Raw genomic sequence first — 22849 nt, forward strand, 5'->3', positions numbered from 1 at the left:
ACTAGAAAAAACGTAGATTAAATTAAAGGAAATATCCTAAATAGGCCCAAAGTACCAGCTGGTTTATTACAAAGTTTTATTATAAATTAATTCTATGTTACCTTATTTAGCGTAGCTAATGAAGTGTATGGGTTTAATAACCATAAATAAAAGTTCCAAAACAGTGTCAGATTTACTGTCTATTAGTATAAATTGAATATTTATACGTTATTCACTTTGGGTCTCTATCTGGACCAACCTGCTCCACATCTTGAGTTATTATAATGTAATCAACTCCATTCTTTCATAGGAAGTGTGTCGAAGTAAAAAAAATACTGCTTATACGCATATGCTATATGTGTAAGAATGGGACATAGCTTAATGGAAAAGTCAAAATATTACAACAAGAGGAATCGGAATTAGTATTATCAAGTCGTGTAGGTGTCTCGTTTCTAGAGCTCTTTGAATAGGTATATGAAATCGCAAAGGAAAACTATCGACACACAATCGCAAGGCTATGGCAACGTTTTGATCACACTCCCCATATGATTAATTCATCACTACCGTAAATCTGGACCATTATGCAATATGTATTGACAAAATCCAAATGTTCATTTTCTGAAAGCAATCCACCAAGTCTAAATCTACCATCTGAGGCTATGGCAACGTTTTTATCATACTCTTCATATGAATTCATTCGTCACTACCGTAAATCGGAACCATTATTCAGCGTATTGATAAAATCCAATTCTGCTCATTTTCTGAAAACAATCTACCAAGTCTAAATCTACTATCTGAGGCTATGGCAACATTTTGATCATATTCTCCATATGAATTCATTCATCACTACTGTAAATCAGGACCATTATTCAGTGTATTGATAAAATCCAAATCTGCTCATTTTCTGAAAACAGTCCACCAAGTCTAAATCTACTATCTGAGGCGCAAGATCCTGAACGGATTCTGACTTATCAGTTACTTGTCTGCTGCTATCCAGGATTTGAACCCACTACCTTCTAATCCAACGTGAAAACGGAAGCAGTTGTACCACTTCATATCCTGCAGCCGATTCCTATACCACCAACGAAAGCCAGCACATCTAATTGAAATTCTATTAGAGTGGTTAGATGGAAAGAATTCTAAGATTGATTTAATATCAATTTAAATTCTAGTAAGGTAGAGGCCTTAACAGAAAATAATGTTTTTATTTTTTGCATGTTAAAATTACCGATTGTTTTAAATACCAAATAAGTTGGCTTATTGAATATAAATGGACGGCAATTGCTGTCGCAATATACAAGTTTTATAATAATTGCAGGGGATTTATATTATTTCCTAGTCCGTAACTACTTAATGTAATGGACTCATAGAAAATTACACGATACTTTCGCATTTAAATAGTCATTTGTTTATTGAAATTTAGCCAATAGGTCTTGCGGTGACCTACGTCTTGAATGTTTATTGCACTTAATGGGCAATTTAAAGAATAACAGTAAATGTGTTATAAAAATCTACGCGTGGAATATTCAAATTCCGCTTGGCATTGCTAGCACGAACTATATTTTAAAAAATATAATGTCATCCTTGGTGATATATTATAATAAATTTAAAAATACCTAGGCGAGGTACGAGTTGAATACCCAAAACCAATGTTAGGCAAACAAAACATCGATATCGTCGACCGTCATTGGTTTATATTTAGGTTTGATGCAAATTTTATTGCAGTTTATTACAAGACCTTCCTTTTGATATGATCTCAAAAGGATATTTTTATAAAGTCAGCGCACATACAAACACAAAAATAATAAAGCACCGTATATCAAATTTAACTAATGATAGAGAGAGATGGAAATAGTTTTCCTTGTATACTGTGAATTAATTAGACAGACCAATAAAAGAGATACAACCTTGCTACAATGTAATGTCTGTAGGTCAATTGCAAAATAATCAAAATCTTTCATGTTAACAAAGTGCGTGTTTGTAAGTCACAGACACTATTCCGTTAAACCACAAATTCCGCAAAATATTTAACAAAGGAACTCCGTTTTTTTCCTTAACTAATGTTTTAATGAGATACAAACACTAATTTATTCAAACGGTCGTCGATAATAGTAAATATGATTTTTAATTCATTAAATTAAAAAAAAAAAACTATTATCTCCTCGTAACAGAATCTGAAACATTATGGGTCACCACAGGGGTCTAATGTGAAACCGTTAGCATAATTGGTGCCAGACATAAACGACCAGCCGTCCGTAATGGACTCACCTAAGTCTCAATCAAGAAGACACTAATGGAGTTGTATACGTCTGTCTGTGCACCTTCCATTTTTTAGTTAATTTTTTACGAAATACAAAGCGGTATTTTCAGTGTGGTTTAATCCAAGCAAATAAGAGAAAATTATCGAAAATTTCTTACTCAGTTGCTTCAATATCGTCACACTGATCGCTACCAATTTACTAAGTACATATATAAATTTTAAATGAAACACCTTAGATGTCTGGTGTTCTTCAAAGTTCAGTATTGGGTCCTCTCCTATTTACAATATTTATTAACGTCATTATTGAAGATTTAAGCGGACAATGTTAAATTATATTCTAAAATTGATTGTCGAAGAGATTGTGAAAATTTTCAAAGTAGTCTTTTGTCATTTAACAAATGATGTGTTAATAACAAATTTTCGCTAAATGCAATACACCCGTTTGTATTTAATTAAGTGTTTGATAACGATACACTTGAGAGATCTGATGTCATTAAGGATCTTGACACTTTATTTGAGCCTCAATCTAGGTTTACGAGTCATGTGGAAGTTTTATAGATACGGTATAGTAGGATACGGTTTTGTCATATGACGCTCGTTTTATGAAATTAAAGTTTCTGTTCAGAGGAGGCTCTTTAAATCTAAAGCATTTATATTAGTTAGTTTCTATCTTATTAGAGGAATATCACAAAATATATTTTACAACCGTTTTTAGTTCATTCATTCATTATATTAAAATTGCCTAAATTTTAGAATTTCGAGATTTAACAGCTGACCTAGCAGTTTAGTACTATACCACAGAAAATAGCTACGCGTACTAATATTTTTATTAATAGTACTATGGGAAGCAACTACTCTGCGGACTACATGCCCTCTCAAGCCTTGAATTACACCCGCAATATCTAGCAAATCGCTAAGATCATTCGTCAGCAGCGAGCTTATTAGTTCTCATCAATCTGCTATAGGTAAGACGACCTTTAAACAATTTAGCTATATGAATATCTATCGAAATGTTTTGAGTGTGGGTAAGATAGAAAGTAGGATGGAATCTACCATAAAAAAAATCAGTGCGATTGTGGAAGATGCTCGGGATCGTCCAGACTAACAATTAGTTAATTTGTTTTTAAGGCCATAACATGTAAACTATTCAACTTACCGATTCCAGATTTCGTGTGAGTTATTAGACAGTGATAAGGAATAAGAGGATGCAATGCCACAACGGTCTGGTAATAATAACGCAGTTTATAAATGTTTAAACAATTTAGCTATATGAATGTCTATCTATCGAGATGTTTTGAGTGTGGATAAGATAGAAAGTAGGATGGAATCTACCATGAAAAAAATCAGTGCGATTGTGGAAGATGCTCGGGATCGCCCAGACTAATAATTAGTTAATTTGTTTATAATGCCATAACTTGTAAACTATTCAACTTACCGATTCCAGATTTCGTGTGAGTTATTAGACAATGATAAGGAATAAGAGGATGTAATACCAAAACGTTCTTATAATAATAACGCAGTTTATAAATGTTTAATTCAAAAGTCATAAATAAACTTCTTCTGTTTATAACTTTTGATCTAATCAATATTTTTTACGCTCGAAGGCTAGTTTTGTAGGTCTTTTGGAGACGAAAAAAAAAAGTACTTTACTGTTTTCTCGTGGAAATGAACGGAATAAGTGAAAAACGTGAATGTACGTAAAAATTATACAATAATTAACCAGCCTGTAAATAATCTTCCCCCAATTTTTATGACTGTGGAAACTCATATGTTATTGTACATAATATTTAGCAACTATATATTTCCTGGCATAAGTAATTATCATGCCGCTAAAGATATTTTGAATGTATTTCGTGTACAATTCGGGGATATAAGGCAGCTCTTTTAGTAACGTGTTATGTGTTCAGTTTTATTTATAAGGTACTATTGCCATACATGTGTGCCTGTATATTTTTTGTATTCTATCAGTTGTTTATAGCGTTTGCTATAATTTTTTTCTCGTTGTTGTTTAATTGTTTATGCTTTTAAGGGAATTTTATTGTGACCTGACATTTTTTATTTACTTTTTATTAATTTTTATATTTTAAATTAATTAGTTAGTAAATTAATTAATTCTGACTAATTAATTAATTAATTCTAACTAATTAATTAATTCTAACTAATTAATTAATTAATTAATTAATTAATTAATTAATTAATTCTAATTAATTGATTAATTAAGTAATTAATTAATTAATTAAAGCATTTTTTAGTAAAAATGTTTCTATTCTTTTTTCGTCTAAGTGCGCTGTGTTCAGCGTTTTAATGATTTAATTACAGTTAACAAATAGCCAAAATTCGGATGCGAAAAAACCGGACCACTCATCTAGTAGTTTAATCACCGAGTTAGCGAGTCCATCACGCGATAGGGCAATCTAAGATGTAAATGTTTCCCGGGAAGTTCGGAAAGGAATAAAAAGCGGCAACGAATTATGATAATTTGTCGGGGCATATTAAGGAATCGTTAATGCAGAGTATTTTGGCAGATAGCCATCGCCGGGTACCTTGGATAGCGGTAATTATTTACACATTAGCAGGCCGCTAATTTCATCTGGCAGCTCAGCGCTATCATTACGCTTAAGTCTTGAAATTAATACCTTAATAGCGTAATAGTGAACCGGTGAAGAAAAAAGTCTAGGCTGCGTATATGTTTTCCTTACACACCCACGGACAAATATGTGCGTGCGGAATACAAAGCTCGCAGCTATTTACGAGTACATGACCAGCGGTCGTCTGACAGAAGCCGGTAAGCGTTGTTCATATTGATAAATATTGTTATAAAAATTTATAAAAGGTATTCTAGGTAGAGTAACTCACGTCGTCTCATAAAAATAGTAGTGGAGAATTAATTGACTGAAGTGTTAGTACTAGTTTATGGGAAATGTCACCAAACTGTTGCCATAGCATCGCGAAGCTTGTTTTTGTTATTGGAAAGGTTCCCGAGGTATCCAGTACAAAGGCCACAAAAACCAAGGGCCATAATATTTTAAATTGCTTCAGAAGATGTCATTTTGTACAAAAATATGTACAGGGTTAGTCACTAGAATCTGACAACTTATTGTGGGTTTGTTATTGAAATTACAAAAAGTTTTTAATACAACAGTTTTAGCTTTTTTATGAAATTTTATAATAGCTACAGTATTAGAAAAAACAATTGAATAACGGAAATTACTAAATTAAAGAAAAAAATTTAAATTATCTTACTTATCTTTGTTAAATTTTTCTCTTTTCAAAAATATATAATACGTTACTGTTTGATTCAGGACTTTTCGACATATTTCAGTTTAAACTATTTAAAAAAAAACAGGAGGGAAATTTATGTCTGACGGATCGCAGTGGCTATGGACAAGGCACGCGAAACAAACAAATGTCTTTGACAGAAGTTTATTTACCTATCATCATTAATTTATTTCCTATAAAAAACTATTTTAACAAAGAAATAATGTGAGAAAGAAAAATTTGAAGTTATCTGTTCAGAATTTTTATACTTAATTAATAAAAACTAACTAAAACACAAATGGCCACAGATGCTCAATGTGGCCGCCATTATTATTGATACACTTCGTATATTCCTCATTAATTTTCAGAACTGTATTTAGTATGAAATGGGAATTAAATTTACTTAAATTTTTTATACATTGATTAACTTTATGTCTTAGTTCATCTAAGTTTACACTAGTTTCCTTATGAACCTTGTTTTTCAACCCACAGACCACTGTCCAAGGGTGTAAAGTTTGGGCTATTTGAAGGCCATTGAATATTTCCTCCATTACTAATCCACAAATCAAACCTATTATTTAAATAATTTCGTACTGCTCTGGTTCTATGCGTAGGCGCTCCGTCTTGGTGACAAATTAAATTGGTACAATCAATCAGTATATATTTTTTAAAAGAGAAAATTTTAACGAAGCTAAGTATGCACTGATATATAGTGTTCCATTAAAAAAAAATTCTTTAATTTACTGATACCTGTACTATTTTACAAGAAATAAACTTTATAATGTATAAGAAAAATTAATGGCACAAAAAAAACAAAACCCAAGTGGTGTAAATTTTACCAAATTTGTTATATTTATTTACGGACAAAGCAACTTTTAGTCTAGTTAACATTTTCAAAATCGTGAAAAATTCTGATAATTCGATTTAAGGGAAGGTTCATTCGATTCGGGATGACTAGAAAAATATGCATAAAAATCGTATTCGCACATAAACAATTGCAAAAGTTATAAACAAATAAAGATTTTAAAAAAAGGAAGTCAGCTTTTTTGTAAATAACTCGAAAAATATACCTAAGCGTTAGTGTCAATTTGAAAAAAGATCCTATAAAAATCGAAACAAACAGAAACAATTTTTTTTACAAAGAATTAGGTATATAAGGTTGGTTTTGTAATTTTTTCTTTATCTAAAAAAGTAGCACTTTTGACGATAGTTTATAACAAATTGTTAAGTAAATAATCAACTAAATTTACAACAAAAAAATTCTTTATTTCTGCAATTTTCTGGAGAATTGCAAATTATAAATTTAGATAAAGAAAAGAATTCTTAATAGGTACATTATTTAAACAACCATAAAGTAAAAATACGATTATAAACAATCAAAAATTAAAAAAAAATTAATTATTATAATACACATACTCTAGAAAATGAAATGCAAAAAAATTTTTTTAAAAATATGTATTTAATTGCATTTGTTTATGAAAATTATTTAAACAAACGTACTGAAAAATGTTTAGCTAATGTTTTTTAATGTCATTTTCTAACATAAAAACAGTGCTGACATTATTTTCCATTAAAAAAATTATTTTGACCACTTTTTATTAATTTTTAATCATTTGCTAACTAAGAAAATTAATAACTAATGATTTACAGCTATTTAAGATATCGCAAAAAGGTGATCTCGTTAGGTATAGTTGTCAAAATGTCTCCAGAAAGCGAAATAATTTTAGCACCTTTATTTTAAACAATTATCGGACTTTGACTGTTTAATTCTAAAATTATGAGTTAGGTAATAATTAACAGTTGAAAACTCGACGAAACAAATTTTTCTCGGCGATTTTTTTTTATTGAAGTGTCTAGTTAATACAATTTTTTGAAATTTTTATATAATTATTTATTTATTTATAAATTTGAAATTTTTATATAACATAATATCATATATTTTTTTTATGTCTTAAGGTCGGTTTCGCAGGACAGTACCGTGCATTGTTTTCAACGCTAAAAGCCCTATTTTCAACGTTAAATTAAAATTATAAACGATGACGATAGAGATTCGGGAGTTGGAACATTTTTATAGGAAATTACCTTTTCTTTTAGGATATTTCTTCAAATTTAAGCTAACGCTTATATTTTTCGAGTTATTTGCAAAAACCGAACCCCTTTTTTATATCTTTATTTATTTATAACTTTCGCAATCGTTTATGTGTGAATACGATATTTATGCACATTTTTCAAGATTTTGAAGATTTGACTACTTATTTTACGTTATCCGTCGGACAAATTGTTAATATAATGTTTCTTTAAATATTTGGGTTGTTATTGTTAATGGTGTAATAAATAAGTCACTGACTTTTGTACTAGGTACATCTTTTTCAAAATTACTTGTCTGACTACTTAAAGGAGAATCCTTAAATGTAAAACAATTCATACGGCTTGTAAATGAGGTGCTTCACCGAATTTAAGACGTAGAGTGCTATGCTGACTAAACAATGCAATAGATAGACCGCAATGGACTAATATCATGGCCTCCAAGCTCACCAGATTGTAATCTCTGTGATTTTTACCTATGAGGTTATATCAAAAGTTTAGTATATAGGACTGAATTTAACACTGTAAAGAAATTAAGGTAATATATCAAAAACGCTGTAGAAATAATTCGTGGAAAACAGTCCCTTGTAAAACAGCATGCACTGGAACTGTGGATACTTCAAGCGAGAGCGTGAACGAAGCTGTGGTAATTACTTAAAAATATTATTAAATTTGAATCAATTTGTTATAAGCTTACCAAAGATTTCATAAATAATATGATTTTAACAACCGACCAATACGACCTTGACAGTGAAAACGGTGAGAATTAGACCCTTGCTTTATAAAGCACTTCTGAATTATCTATTGAGTTCTATTTGTGGTTAAAGTTTGATTCACTCGAACTGAAACACCCTGTATATTCTAGTAGGTAATTAATTTTTCTTTTACTACAATAATAAACCTCTACGTCACTGTCTTCAGAAATAGAACCAACACTTTTGAAAAAATATCTTGGGTAACATAACTTCTACATAATAAACTGTTTTAATGGCAGGTAGTTCGACCTTTTTTTAATTGTCTGTTAATATTCTGTTTGTTAAATGCTGAGTAGCTGTATTTGCATACGAATGATTGTTTGAAACATTTAGTTAACTGCGGACCTACCGTGGAGAACAGGAAAATGTAACGAACATGAGAAAATGTTGTTTTGCCGTACACCACCAACATTTTAGATTGCTTATTAAACCTGTATTTCAATTAATTACAGTAAACCCGATACATCTTCGAAAATATGCAAATTTGCACATGTTTTGCTTAGTAAAATACTATTTAAAATAAATTTTAGAGAAGTTAGCATTTGTTTGTTTATCAATCAAATTAATTATATATATTTTTTTAATTCATAACAAATTAAGTTTTATACAGTTTTTGGTACCAACACGCTCAAGAAAAGAACTCTACTTATAATAAAAAATTATCGTTCTAAATAGCACCATGCTCGATATGGGTTTTTCTCATTAATATGATTTTAAAGAAACATAAAAAATTTGACAAAAACTTGAAATGCTGATATGAATTCGTAAAATTGACACTAAATTAATAAAATTCAGAAAGAAATTTGTTTTGTTTCAGAATTCTTTAGTTTTGGTAGTAATATTGGTTACGCCTATCAGTACTTTAAAAGGAGGACTTCTACAATATAAATTCAGATCATAATTTATTACATACATTATTTGTTCTCTTGCTGCACTGTCAATTTTTTTGTTTTATTAAATAACTTGAAGTTATGAATCCTTAAATTCAAAATCCATAAGAAGGACCTACTAAATACAAAAAAAAACTTTTCTGTATACCTACGTCTGTAAGGTGGTCAGTTTTTTAAATTAAATGCGTTAAGGTATATTTACTATTACACAATTAGGTAATTATCGAAAAGTATCCTTTTCTTATAATTTCAATCTATTTTTATATTCATTAGTTTTGTCCCAATACATTAATCAAGGAATTGCTATATTAGAGTCTAGGTATTACAAAAATTATGGAAATTTTTCCAGTTTCAATTTTCTCATTTATTGTCCAAATTAGGAGATTTTAGTGGCTTTTAATATTTATTCAGTGATGTGTATTACTTGTATTTTGTTGTTACCACGAATAATTTTTATTCTAAAATTTCATAATCTAAATCTTGACCAATAAATGGCGCAATCCCAGAGCAACATACCCTTGATAATTCTGAACATATTCTGAAAATTTATAATTTTTCCGTCTATTTCGAACCTCCAGTAAGACATAAATTTTGTTTACAATTTACATTTTGCTGTTACCATAATAATAATTGATCTTAATCCTAGAAGTTAAAAATCTAAAATTTTACCAACAAATTTTTAAATTTATTATAAAATATAATTTGTTGTTAAAATCTAATGAACTGTAACACTTTCTCTACCAATTTGGTGATAAATTAATAATAAATAATACATTTTTATTGCTTTTTATACCAATATCTTGTCCAATTTATTTAAATATGTAAAAAAAAAGGGCAAATTGAGACAACTTTTAGACTAACAATTATTGTGGCAAAAATATTAAATAGACAACCCATTTTCGTTTATTAAAATTAATTTAAAAATAATAAATAGAGAATTGGAAATAGAAAAGTATCCCAAAAGGAACCTATATTTTTGTTAATATACAGGGTGGGCCATTAGTGTGAGAAAGTAAAATAACTCCCTTGTTACTCATAATACAGAGAAAAAGTTTATATAAAAGTTATACAGGATAAAGAAACCTAAACTACAAAATTAATTTGATACATACAGGGTGATGAGTAAAAATGGGACACGCCAAATTACATTTCTTAAATGGAACACCCTGTATATTTTTAAACATATGAATCTCCGAGAAAATTATTTTATATAATACCACAAATAAATATTAACTAATAAAATTTAGTCAAAATGGAGTGAAAAATTATGAACTGACAAGTTGACACAATGTGACATTTTTTCCAAAGCCATTTCCTGTGACCGAAAATAATAACAATTAGGTTTTTTCCAGAAATGTTGCTATATCTTAAAAACTAACAACTTTGAGTATAGAACATACTTAATAAAAGTTGAAGTGGACTGATATGTGAATAAAATAGAACAATAAAATACAGGGTGTTCTATTTGAAAACTTTTAGAAAATCAAATTTAAACTTTCTTAAAATGACCGTATTATAAAAAATGCCCTGTATAAAATATCGATATTAGCTGATATAGGAGTATTTGCCTAACATTTGCCTATAACTCTGTCAAATATTTTTGCTCCAAGTGTTAGTAGTTGAAATTTAATACAACTTCTTCGAGGTTATGTTTTTTCCAAAATTCGAAGAATTTTCTACATAACTTGGTAACCCTACACTAAACTGTTAAACTGTTTATATTGCCATCTACAGAATTTTCTCAGAAATCTATATGTTTAAAAATATACATTGCGTTCCATTTAAAATGTAGTATTTAGCGTGTCCCGCTTTTACTCATCGCCCTGTGTGTTTCAAATTAATTTTGTAGTTTAGGTTTCTTTATCCTGTATAACTTTTATATAAACTTTTTCTCTGTATTATGAGTAACAAGGGAGGGAGGGAGTTTACTTTCTCCTTTAGTTTTTTGATTTTGTACAACTTTTATATAAACTTTTTTATTTTGAATAACAAGGGAGTTATTTTACTTTCTCACACTAATAGCCCAATATTTAATGGAGGCAACTTTAAAGACGCATATAAAAATACAGAATGAACTGAAAATTATGCAGCAGTATAATGTAACAATCATTTGTTTCCTAATTATACCAAAACTAAATTTGTTACTTTCTCTCACAATTTTGGATCAACCTACCTCTGGTAATATCAAAATACATGTGAAAACATCGATAATACAGTCTTGTTCTTGTTGTATTAAAATAGATCAATATTTAAGGTGGTCCACACAAATGAAATATTATATAATTATATCTCTTAAGAAATGTACCTATACATTATAAGTAAAAATATAAAAATTATATATCATTGCTTTGTCAATAACAAGGAATGGATTGAATTATATGACAATGCTATAAAAAATTTATAGACTGACAAAACACTGCTTTAAAAATACTGTTTCAGAAAAACACTACACTGAAAGAAATGGGTTTATTAAACTGTTTCTCTAGTATACCTATAATGAAAGTTAAAACTTTTATAACAAATATATCTCCGTAGTCATTATTCAATGAGTTTACCTACAATGCGTCTAATACACCATATGCGTCTATTAAATAAAGGTTATTGTAAATTGCTTTGTGTTATGTTCTATTTGTATAGTAGGAAGGATTTGTTGTATAAAGACCAAAATCCGAATCTGTATCTTTATTAACAGAATTATTCGTTTTCATAATGATTATGTCGGTTTTTAATGAATAAAACGCGTTAAGTGATCGCAATCCGCTGTACCTACATCGACTATTACGCTTCTTCTAGTTGGATGAGGATAGACAGTATGGACAAATGTTTTGTGGGAAACATGATCTTACCGCGTTGTGTGAAGTGGAAAGCATCTATTTTATGGTTTGTAATTGTTTTGTTTCTTCATACTTAAATCTCGTCTAAACCTTAAAAATTATTATCTTGTGTGTCCTATTAGAAACCGCTGATGTTAACCTTTACATAAGATGCAGGAACAGAAAGGTAACGGTAAAACAATCAGTTAACCGTATGAAATAGAATTATTAGAAGAAAAGAAAGTCGACCTGTCAGGAGATGTTTTATTCTTAGGGCAGTGCAAATTCCTAAGTAATGTAATAATCCATAAGAAGACACGGAAGCATTGCTGTTAGAAAGATAAGCTCGACAATTTGAGAGCTAGTTGTCATCATTTTACATTAGAAACTCAGCTTGCAATTATAGTTCTACAATAAAATTTCTAAATACCACTGTGTTAGCAATAAACACTTTTAATATCCAATACTTACTTGTTTATCAGTCGCACATGGTATACAAAGTTCTTGTAATGCCATTTAGAATTCTAATAAAGAATAAAGTGCATTTTTTTCAGTGTATGACGAATTTTTAATTTATTGTGTGGAAAATTAATTAAATAAAAAATTGGTTTTAAACAACCAAGTAATAGGTGGCGGTGCAAAAATCGCCTAATTACTGCCGCCCCTTCCCCCCCGCGGACCGGTCGGAGATCCCGGAGGTACAACATGCAAACGTTGCCTGGATGACGGCAATTACTCCGGGTTAGCGATCGTAATTTTCTTTCAATTACCATCGCATTGTTCCGTATGCATTGTCGGTGTTAACTTTATGGTAATTTGCGTGGAGTCGTGGCGTGCAATTTGTTGTAAATGCGGAATATGTGGCATTTTTCCGAGCGCCTACCGCTTCCCCAACCTCGAAAAACGCACCTGCCCTTAGCACTGGCTCTATTAGTGCATCAAACGTTAATTGTGGGGTTAAATTAACGGGCCTGGCGACCGTGTTTACGACCAGGGGTGGGCCATTAAATTTGAAACGTTTTAGAGCATTCGAAATGTGTATTTATAGAGTGGAATAAAGTCAGAGACTTATGCAGATTGTAACTAACCAAAATATAAAAAAAAATGGGAAATCTATTAAGTTTCTGAGAACATCTTTTAGTCGTATCTTTTAAAATTATAAAATAATAGTTGATCTATCTTGCTGCAAGAGACTAAACTACCGTTTTTTGGCTGGTTATTTTTAATTTTTGTGAGCACTAGCAAATAAAAAAACAATTCGATAATGCCAAAACGACTTCACAAGTATGTATCAAATAATATTTTTTCGAAAACTGCTTCCAAATATTGTTAAAATTTGCGAAAATGGAAATAAAAATGTTGATATTTGCGATAAATTAATGTAAAGTTCCAATTATAAGGCATGGACTAGAAAAAAACGAAAATAATATTGTACATAAAAAGGTAGAGACAAACAAATTGACAAGTAAAACAGAAAAATAATAATGTGAATAAGGGTTGTATAAAACTGCCAAGTGTGACTAATTGAAACAACATAAAAATATAAACAATGATTAGTTGTGACTTGATCCCAAAGAATAAACGAATTTTTTACTCAAGAAACATTACAATGAAGTCAAAAGCGAAATGGATTTTTCAAGTGATGAACTGATGAAGAATGTTTTGAAGTATGGAAAGTCGCAGAGAGTGCAATATAGCAACTTATTTCTCAAAAATCCTCAAGATAATACGAAATAGCTTATAATGACTTCAAAAAGTGGTATACTGGATAGAACATTTAGAAAACATTTGAAATGTTTATTGGCTTATTTTGAATACAAGTAAAAGCTTAACAGTGTAGACAGTTTACTTTAAGTTGAAAAGTACAATCAATGTCAAGAAAAATACTCGTATTAATATAACAAGATTCTCAAAACTAAAGCTAGAAAAGTAAATCGATTGGATATCGTAAAAAGAAGTCGAAGATTTTGATAAAAGTAGAAACCGAAACATTGAACAAGAAGCTCTTGATAAATAATTTTCATTAATGAAGGTAATTTACGTTACTCATTCCACATTATGTGAAGTCGTTATTTCAGGTTATTTTAATAATGGGCATTACTGGGTTTGTTGAAGAGAAAATATAAAAAATTCACAGTACAACGTACATAAGGCAAACATTATGTGATATATCAGCAAGACCCATACTCAGAGATTTGTCATTTCATTTAATACTATATCGAAAATACTATACTTTGCGCCTCAGTTTTCTAATAATTGTTGTAGATTTTTCATTAAACATGCTAATGGAAACATGGCAACCAAGTGGTTGGTGTTAATAAAATAAGAAGCACTCCAAGAGAAATTACTGCGATTTTTAAATGAAAACATCAGAAAATCTATACGGGGCACTGTTTCAGATACTCTTCTGTGATCATTTTAGCTGCTTCTAGGACAGACATTGCCTCCATCAGAAGCCTATTGAGAACAAAATTTAAGTTTCGAAAAGAATTGCTTCGAACGAGGATAATATTTCTGATTCAGCTACTACGATGTATTGGCAGTTAATGTTGAATCAGAAATAATTTCTTGCACCATAGTTGAAGCTTCAGAACAACATATGGATTTGAGAGATAATGTTGTCTCGATTAAATAATAAAATCTTAAACATGATCAACTATTATATTCGCAATTTCAATTTGCAATTTTTTAACAAAGAAAATAATGGTAGTTGATCAATTTGAGTTGTAAAATCACTTTCAGGTTTGTAAAATATAGTTTCTTAAAAGTTACATGGTCCTTTGAAAGCTTCATAAGATCAGTTTCATAAAAAAAAACAACTGAACATTAACCGTATCCCTCGTATTCTATTCTAGATAAATTGGAGTTATACTTTTTCCAAATGGAACATTATGCCTAAATTTTTCTTTATTTTCAATACCATCCATATTTCCATTCAGAAATTCATATCTTTTTGGATAAAATTTTATATTATTAGGACATTATTTATATACCTACAGTTATTTTTGTTTTAATTATGCATTTTCAATATTAGCTTTTGTGTTTACTTTACTATAAAAAGTATTAAAATAATTCAAATTAAATGTTACGGCTAACGAAAATTAAGGTGGTTTTGCTTCTACAATGAAGCGTGGGACACATACCGTTTTTTTATTTCGGGAATGACTTTTGAGCCTATATAGACACTTTCATGGTGAAAAAATAATAGAACTAAATTTGCACAATAAAAAATTAAATTAAGTGTGACCGATACCCACATCTCAGAAAGGATTCCACATAGAATTATTGCAAAATATATTTTTTTATAATCAATTGATAGATACAACCAGGTCGTTCTCTTTTTTATATAATGAATGTTTCCTCAAATTTCGTTTGATATGGACAAGCTGTCATCGATTCAAATCTAAAAATTTTCAAAAATTACCATCTGATGAAGTCTGACATCAATATCTAAGCACACTAAAAGGCAACAAAGAAATCTATTAATAGTATTCTAGAAAACAACTGCTCTGCGGACTAAAGCAAAGACATATATGGATGAGATATAACATAAAGAGTAGCTGTTTGCTGCGATATCACTAGTTATTAATTAATTAGCATGTCTTTGAAGCTACTGTTTAGATTATCTAAATGAAACATATTATTACAAGAGTTGTTTGTTTAGTTCTTGAAAAATGTCAATAATTCAAATTTATTTTCTTTTCAGTTTCAACAATCTGCATCTATTCGTACTGTTTCTAAGTTAACATAACATATGATTTGGATTTAAAAAACCTATGATGAAATCTTTTAATATAACAGCCAAAGATTGTTTCAATTATTGATTTCTTGATATTACAACCAAAGAAAATAGTTATGTGACAACTAATCCTCTTTTATTTAGTTTTGTCCACTTAATACTAATTAGGAGGTAGTTATGTTCCATTTTTTAAATAATCTGAGTATATATTTTCATAATTTCTTTGAATGTTTCCAAATAATTATCGGAAAATAGCTTTTATCAGCAATTTAATTTGGTTATACCTATATCTACGCTAACGGTTTTATTATTAGTTAAAATACCATTTACTCTTTAGCATCTGCGTCGCTCTACTTCTGTTATAGACACTTTAGATTATGATTAAATTTCTTCTAGTATTACCTTCAAAACTTATGCTTTATCTCCAAAACATTACAAAACTCTGCGTTAAATGTTTCTAGCGAAAATATCTGGTGAACAAACAGTGTATTTATTTGTGTTTTTAAACCTAAGACAACCAAATTAGAAACACCATTCGTAGAATGCCCTAGTAATTTCAGAGTTAGATGAAGGAGCTGTCATATTTTCTTCAAATATTGAGCTTCTTTTAAGGAAAATAGGTTAATAAGATATATTTCCATACCATAAAGTCTGATTAAGTTACATTTGCACGTAGACAAATAATTTTCAGTGAGAACATGACGGAAAAGAGTTTTATCTTTTGTAATATCTTCAGCATTCAGAAATACACTCGGTATTGATACGAGCAAAATACCTAATACTTGTCATTTAAATATTCAAATAAGTAGCAGCTGGACTGTCGCTTTGTCAGTTCTTCACCGTAAATTTTCGAATACTTTTGACAAACACCTGATAGTTGAAATATGGACAATGCAATGTAATAAACAAAATCAAAAAGATAAAAATGTGGTTTTCGTCCGCGTTTACAGGTTACCGGTTTTCATTGAACTGTCTCATTTATTCAAATTAGTTATCAAATTATGAACTAATAGTAACTAATTCATCAATTTGACAAACAAGATAAACGTTCGGACGTAAATTGTACGGGTATGTCTTGGTTTCCAATTTGTTTTGCGTATTTCTGGGGTAATAATGAATTCATTAGATAAAAATACACTTCAGTTGAACACTACGTGATCTTGGTCTCAATAGTGATTTGTTGAATATTTTGATCAATTAAAATATCATACAGAAAATCAACTTGAAAATATATTCTAGATGAATTCTTTATTTTTTCCATCACCTTTTTCACGTTATTCACAATTTTATTAGGTGGTACCTAATGTGGTTTTAAATAGTTCTTTCGTTTTGAGTGATGTTTACAAATATAGTTACATGTTTATAACTCGTAAAATTTTCTTCTAATAAAGAAAGGGATATCACCATTACCAAAAGGGACTTCATTCATTTCAATATTTTTCCATAGTGGAAAACCTGCAAATATTAGATTCAAGTTAATTCTATTTGAAACAGGACATGACCTTGAGAACCCATTCCAAAAGGAAATAAGTTTTCTTTACTTGTTTCTACATCTCTTCCATCTTATTGACTATTTTAATAGGTAGTACTTAATGCGTTCTTAAGCAATGCTGTTCTTTTCCCTTTTCTTTCTTTTTATTTAGATGATAGCCACAGCAAATCATCATCTACCATCGAAATAAATGAAATAGACCCCTGAGTTTGGAAACCGATATTAAGAAAACATAGAGGCAAAAAAATTTTAAATTTGGACCATATACAAGGTGTCCCATTAATATTGCGAAAAAAATCAGAGGGAGTTTCCTTGACCAAAATTAAGAATGAAAGTTCATATAAACCTATGTCCGAAAATGCTTCGTTTGGGAGATACAGGGTGTTGAAATTTTTACTAATATCTGAAGAACCCTGATTCCGATTTTTTTTTGAAATTTGGTATATTTGTTTATAAAAATGGTAGACGTCTTCTGACGTAATTTGATTTATTTTATCTATTCCAGCGGCGTTCGGGGACTCGCTCCTGTTGATATTAATAAGTAAATATATGAGACGTCATTGCTTTTTCTTAGGTGTCATATGTTTTTCTAATTATGCGATAAAAAATACAACTTATTTGTCTTTTTACTTTTTTTGATATCTTGCTTCGTTTTCGAGCAAAAAATTAATAGCTTATTAAGTGTGTGATTTTAATAAGTATTTGACCTGTGTAGTTGTCAATTCCTGCTTGTCAAAATGAATTACACAAATAGTGAAATGTGTGATATGCATTTTCTTTATGGCCTTGCCAACGGTAATGCATTATCCGCCAGGCGCCTCTATGAGCAGAAATACCCTAATCGTATAATTCCTCATCATACTATCTTCACCCGTCTTCATCAACGTCTTAGTGCAACTGGAAGTTTTCGAAAACTTACCGCAGGAAACGGGCGACCCCGCACAGCAATAACCCTACAATTTGAAGAAGATGTACTTCATGAAATTGAGGACACTCCAACAACAAGTACCAGACAGATTGCTAGAAACTTAAATGCAAGTCGTTCTACAATTTTCAGGATTTTAAAAAATAATCTTCTATACCCTTATCACATCCAACGGGTTCAGGCACTTTTACCGACTCATTTTCCTTTAAGATTAGATTTATGTCGATGGATACGACAAAGAATTGGGGAAAATCCTCAATTTTTAGCAGAAGTACTATTCACGGAAGAGGCGAATTTTTCTAGAAAAGCCATAATGAACTTCCATAATAATCATGTATGGGCGGAGGAGAACCCAAATGCAATATTAGAAGGCCGTCATCAACACCAGTTTTCACTTAATGTATGGGTCGGAATTGTGGGAGATCACTTAATAGGCCCATTTTTTTTACCAACAAGGCTTACTGGAGATGTTTATCGCCGTTTTCTTGAGGATGAATTGCCCGTACTTTTGGAAGACATCCCATTGCCATTGAGGTTGCAAATGTATTTTATGCACCATGGTGCTCCATCCCATTTCAGTTTAGTTCCAGGTGAATATTTGAACAATATCTATCCAAAGCGCTGGATAAGTCGAGGAGGCACTCAACCCTGGCCCCTGAGGTCTCCCGACTTAAATTCGTTTGATTTTTCCTTTGGGATCACCTCAAACATTTTTATACAAGTCCAGTGCAAACCATAGACGAATTAAGAAATCGCATTGTCGCATCCTATGAAATACACAGCCGGAATATTTGAACGGGTTCGCCAATCAATGTGTCGTAGGATAGATGACTGTATTAGAGTCGAAGGTGCACATTTTCAACAACTGTTGTATCGCCTGTATATGTAAAGTATTTTTCATATCATTGATATTTGTTAAATATTTTTTCTTATGTTTCTGTTATTATTAATTATTTAAAAAAATATTATTCAGCGAGTTATTGTTTCTCAGCTTGTTACATTGTTTTTCCTTCAAATGTATTGTTAAAGTTGATTAGTAAATAACTAAAACATTGAATTTCTATTTTTGTTTTCTACTGCCCTTAAGAATGTGCATATGAAAGGATATTAATTTTTTGCTCGAAAACGAAGCAAGATATCAAAAAAAGTAAAGAAACAAAAAAGTTGTATTTTTAGTCGCATAATTAGAAAAAAATATGACACCTAAGAAAAAGCAGTGACGTCTCACATGTTTACTTATTAATATTAACAGGAGTGAGTCCCCGGATAGATAGAATAAATGAAATTACGTCAGAAAACGTCTACAGTTTTTATAAACAAACATACCAAAATTCAAAAAAATCGGAATTAGGGTTCTCCAGATATTAGTAAAAACCTTGTATTTTCTCTAAATTTCAACACCCTGTATCTTCAAAACGAAGCATTTTCGGACATAGGATTATAGGAAATATTTCTTATTTTTGGTCAAGGAAACTCGCCTTGAATTTTTTCGCAATATTAATGGGACACCCTTTATAGCCTCACTATTCCTCTATTGTGTGCTAAAATTTCAGTTAGTTTCATTCTCCCATTTTTTAGTTATTAATGAAAATTGATACTTCTCACTGTAACTCGTCCTAATTTTTTTGTTAATTTATAAAAGAATTCCAAATTTTTACTGACGATAAGTCGAACTATTTCTTTAGTACTGTGAAGGTCATTTGTCTCAAAAGCTCTTCTTTTTTTATTTTTAAGCAAAACAGAAAATCCGTAAATAATGCATTATTTAAAAAAAGAAAAAAAACTAACTCAAGTAGTAAATAATTGTAAACAACAATGAAAAACATTGTTAAAATAATACATAAATAAAGTCTATACTGAATACCCTACATCGGACCGTGAACGTAATTGACCATTCCGATACTGTTTTTAAGAATATCATATTTATAACCAACTGTATTATTTTAACAAATTTTTTCAGATTGTTATTTACAGTTATTTACTATGTCCATTTTTTTCTTTTTTTAAAGAACGCAATATTTACAGAGATATCACTCCCTTCTGTTTTGTTTAAAAATAAAAAAAGAAGAGCTTTTGAGACAAATGACCTTCACAGTACTAAAGACAATAGTTCGACTTATCGTCAGAAAAAAATTTGATTTTTTTTATCAATTAATAAAAAACTTACGGCGAGTTATCAATTTTGTAGGCAGAAAACCGTGATTTTTTCAACATTTTCATTAATAACTAAAAAATGGAATAACTAAACCAACTGAAATTTTAGCACACAATAGAATAATAGTGAGGCTATATACAGGCTGTCTACTATAAGAGGGCCACTCCTATGTATCTCGCTTAATACACGTCAAAAATCTGTATATGTTTTTTGTTGCATTTTTTCAGGCCTTTGATGCTTGTCAAAACAAATTTGAGATCCATGGATCTCTCATAAAGTTGACCATGGTCTAAATGTAATAAATATAAAAGATACAGGCAACATGTAGTACATCGCTTGAAAGAGGAAAGAACAAGCAATTTTTGTAGCCGCAGCCTGCTTCGATGACATTTTTTTTTGCCCGCGCAGAGGGCGCAACAAATTACATACGATATTTTAAAAATCTGTTTGCACTAGGTGAAAAATATCAATTTTTCCATGAAATTTTATTTAAATAAGTTTTTTCTATCTCTTAAAATAAAAAAGTTAGACGACCCCAAACTTTTGGTACTTTTCCGGTTTTTTATGATTACTCACAAAGTTGGCTATGGATAACAAATTTGCTTTTACGAGCATAAAGGCCTGTATAGTACAATTTTTTTTGTCCCTACGTTTTCTTAACATCGGTTTCCTAACTCAGGGGTCTATTTCATTTATTTCGATACTAGTTACATGTTAAATAATTTTTGCTACAGAAGATATAGATTTCATTCATAGCCACCTACCTCCTGGAAACCTGTGCGGAAATATCCTCCCGTGCCTGGACAGCAGCCACGGATACAAGGGATAACTGTCTCTAGGTTGCGTGTGTTGAGCAAGCGGCGACGGCTGTCCAGGAAACCCATGCTGACCGGAACTTAACGCCGCTGCCAACGCAGCACCTTGGAAGTGCGCCGCCAAAGCGAAGGGGTGCTGTCCGTGATTGTGCATCATCTCGGGCTGCAGGAACCCGTTCTTGGGCACCAAGTTGGGGTCGTAGGTAGGATTCGGTCGCACCAGGGTGTGAGCGGGGATCCCCGGCACCATAATCGGGGGTTTGGGCGACCCCACGGGCGATCTTTGGGGCGAGAACTGCTTGGGCGAGCCATTAAGTCTATTTTCCGCGTCACTACTTGGGGAAAGGGGCGCGGAACTCTCAGAGTAATGCACGGGGGAGTGCGGGGGACTGCCCTGGCTAGCACCTCCAACTATAGAGTCAATAGAGAATCCGATCTTTGGTTTCGAAGGCACTGCCACTATTGGTGTCGGTGCCAGAGGCATCATGGTTGAGTTTCCCGGCGAGGAGAAATGGAAATTCTGCCTGGCTAACATCTAGTGTCCCAGCACGGATACTTCGTCTTGGTACAGAACCCCAACATCATCACTGATCACACCCGGTGCACGGACAACTTCATCGGAAGAGTCGAGTATCCTTTCGAGTAGGTTTTCCGACGGATAGGATGGGATAGTCACTGAGCCACTTCCTAGTTGAACGATTGCCGGACGACACCGGAAACACTGCGAGACATCAGACCCCGAGTGGCATCTGTATCTGACGCGGATATATGCGTTTTGAATAATCGTGATTGAGGTGTCAACGATTGCCCACTTAAGGCTTAAAAACGTGCTACGTGCTACCGCCAACAAATCTCTTGAGTTAATAAGTGATATGAGCATTGGACTTGAGGCTTTCGGCGTAGAGGGGCGACAATGTAAATGGACTTGGCGGTGGTGGGGGCGACCGGATTGGGGATTGGTGAGCCGGGACAAGTCCCTCGGATTTAATGGTTCCTCTCGATTGGCGCGAACGCTGGATACAAATGGAAATACGACTGCGGCCGACGCCCCTTATTTGCACCTCCTTTAAGGCTAAAAAAACCCGTTTAGTGGGATAAATGCCGGGATATTACACTTATGGCATAGTAAGTTTTAAGACAAACAGGTTGTAGGCTATTCCGAGGCCTTTTTACAGATCAAGACGGCTAGTTGACATTTAGTCATTTGTTTTTTAAATTATTGACGTCGTAACGCCTCGCGGTGCGCGCGCACTCGCGGGGGGCGTGGCCACGGCATACTTAATTCCTTTAATTAAGGTGTCAACAACGGCACTGCCTGTTTTTATTAACACTCCTATCGCTTTATTGTCGTAGGTTTAATGTAATTATAAAATTTATTTGTGTGGAAATTAATTAATTGCTTTATGACGTTGCAACGGCTTTTTCTATTCGACACGGGCACTAATAGATTCAGAACTGATGCTGTGAATAATAATTGTTCGTAAGATGTGCGTCATTTGCTGATTTATTAATTCCCTTACTAATTGGTTGAAGTTCCTATTTGGACATTTTATGGTTTTAATTTTGCCGAAACTCGTTGACAAATTCAACCATGTATTGTTCATTACTTGCTAAAATAAGTTAAATAGTTGGTTAGTTATTGAAAATGGGGAGTTGACTATTTTATTTTACCGTGAATTACTG

General features: G+C 31.5%; 1 protein-coding gene across 2 annotated transcripts in view; it reads right to left on the reverse strand.

Annotated features, from left to right (window-relative positions):
- LOC108908487 (homeotic protein empty spiracles) overlaps nucleotides 1–22012 on the reverse strand; it is a 72248-nt gene extending 50236 nt beyond the window's left edge. For both annotated transcript variants that reach the window (XM_018712547.2, XM_018712537.2), the window contains exon 1: nucleotides 21116–22012. In XM_018712547.2, the coding sequence (XP_018568063.1) occupies nucleotides 21116–21701 (586 nt within the window). In that variant the 5' untranslated portion in view covers nucleotides 21702–22012. The remainder of the gene's footprint in view (nucleotides 1–21115) is intronic.
- Between the last annotated feature and the right edge of the window lie 837 nt (nucleotides 22013–22849).

The sequence above is a fragment of the Anoplophora glabripennis genome, unplaced genomic scaffold (assembly GCF_000390285.2).
Source record: "Anoplophora glabripennis isolate ALB-LARVAE unplaced genomic scaffold, Agla_2.0 scaffold29, whole genome shotgun sequence".
NCBI classification, from domain to species: domain Eukaryota; kingdom Metazoa; phylum Arthropoda; class Insecta; order Coleoptera; family Cerambycidae; genus Anoplophora; species Anoplophora glabripennis.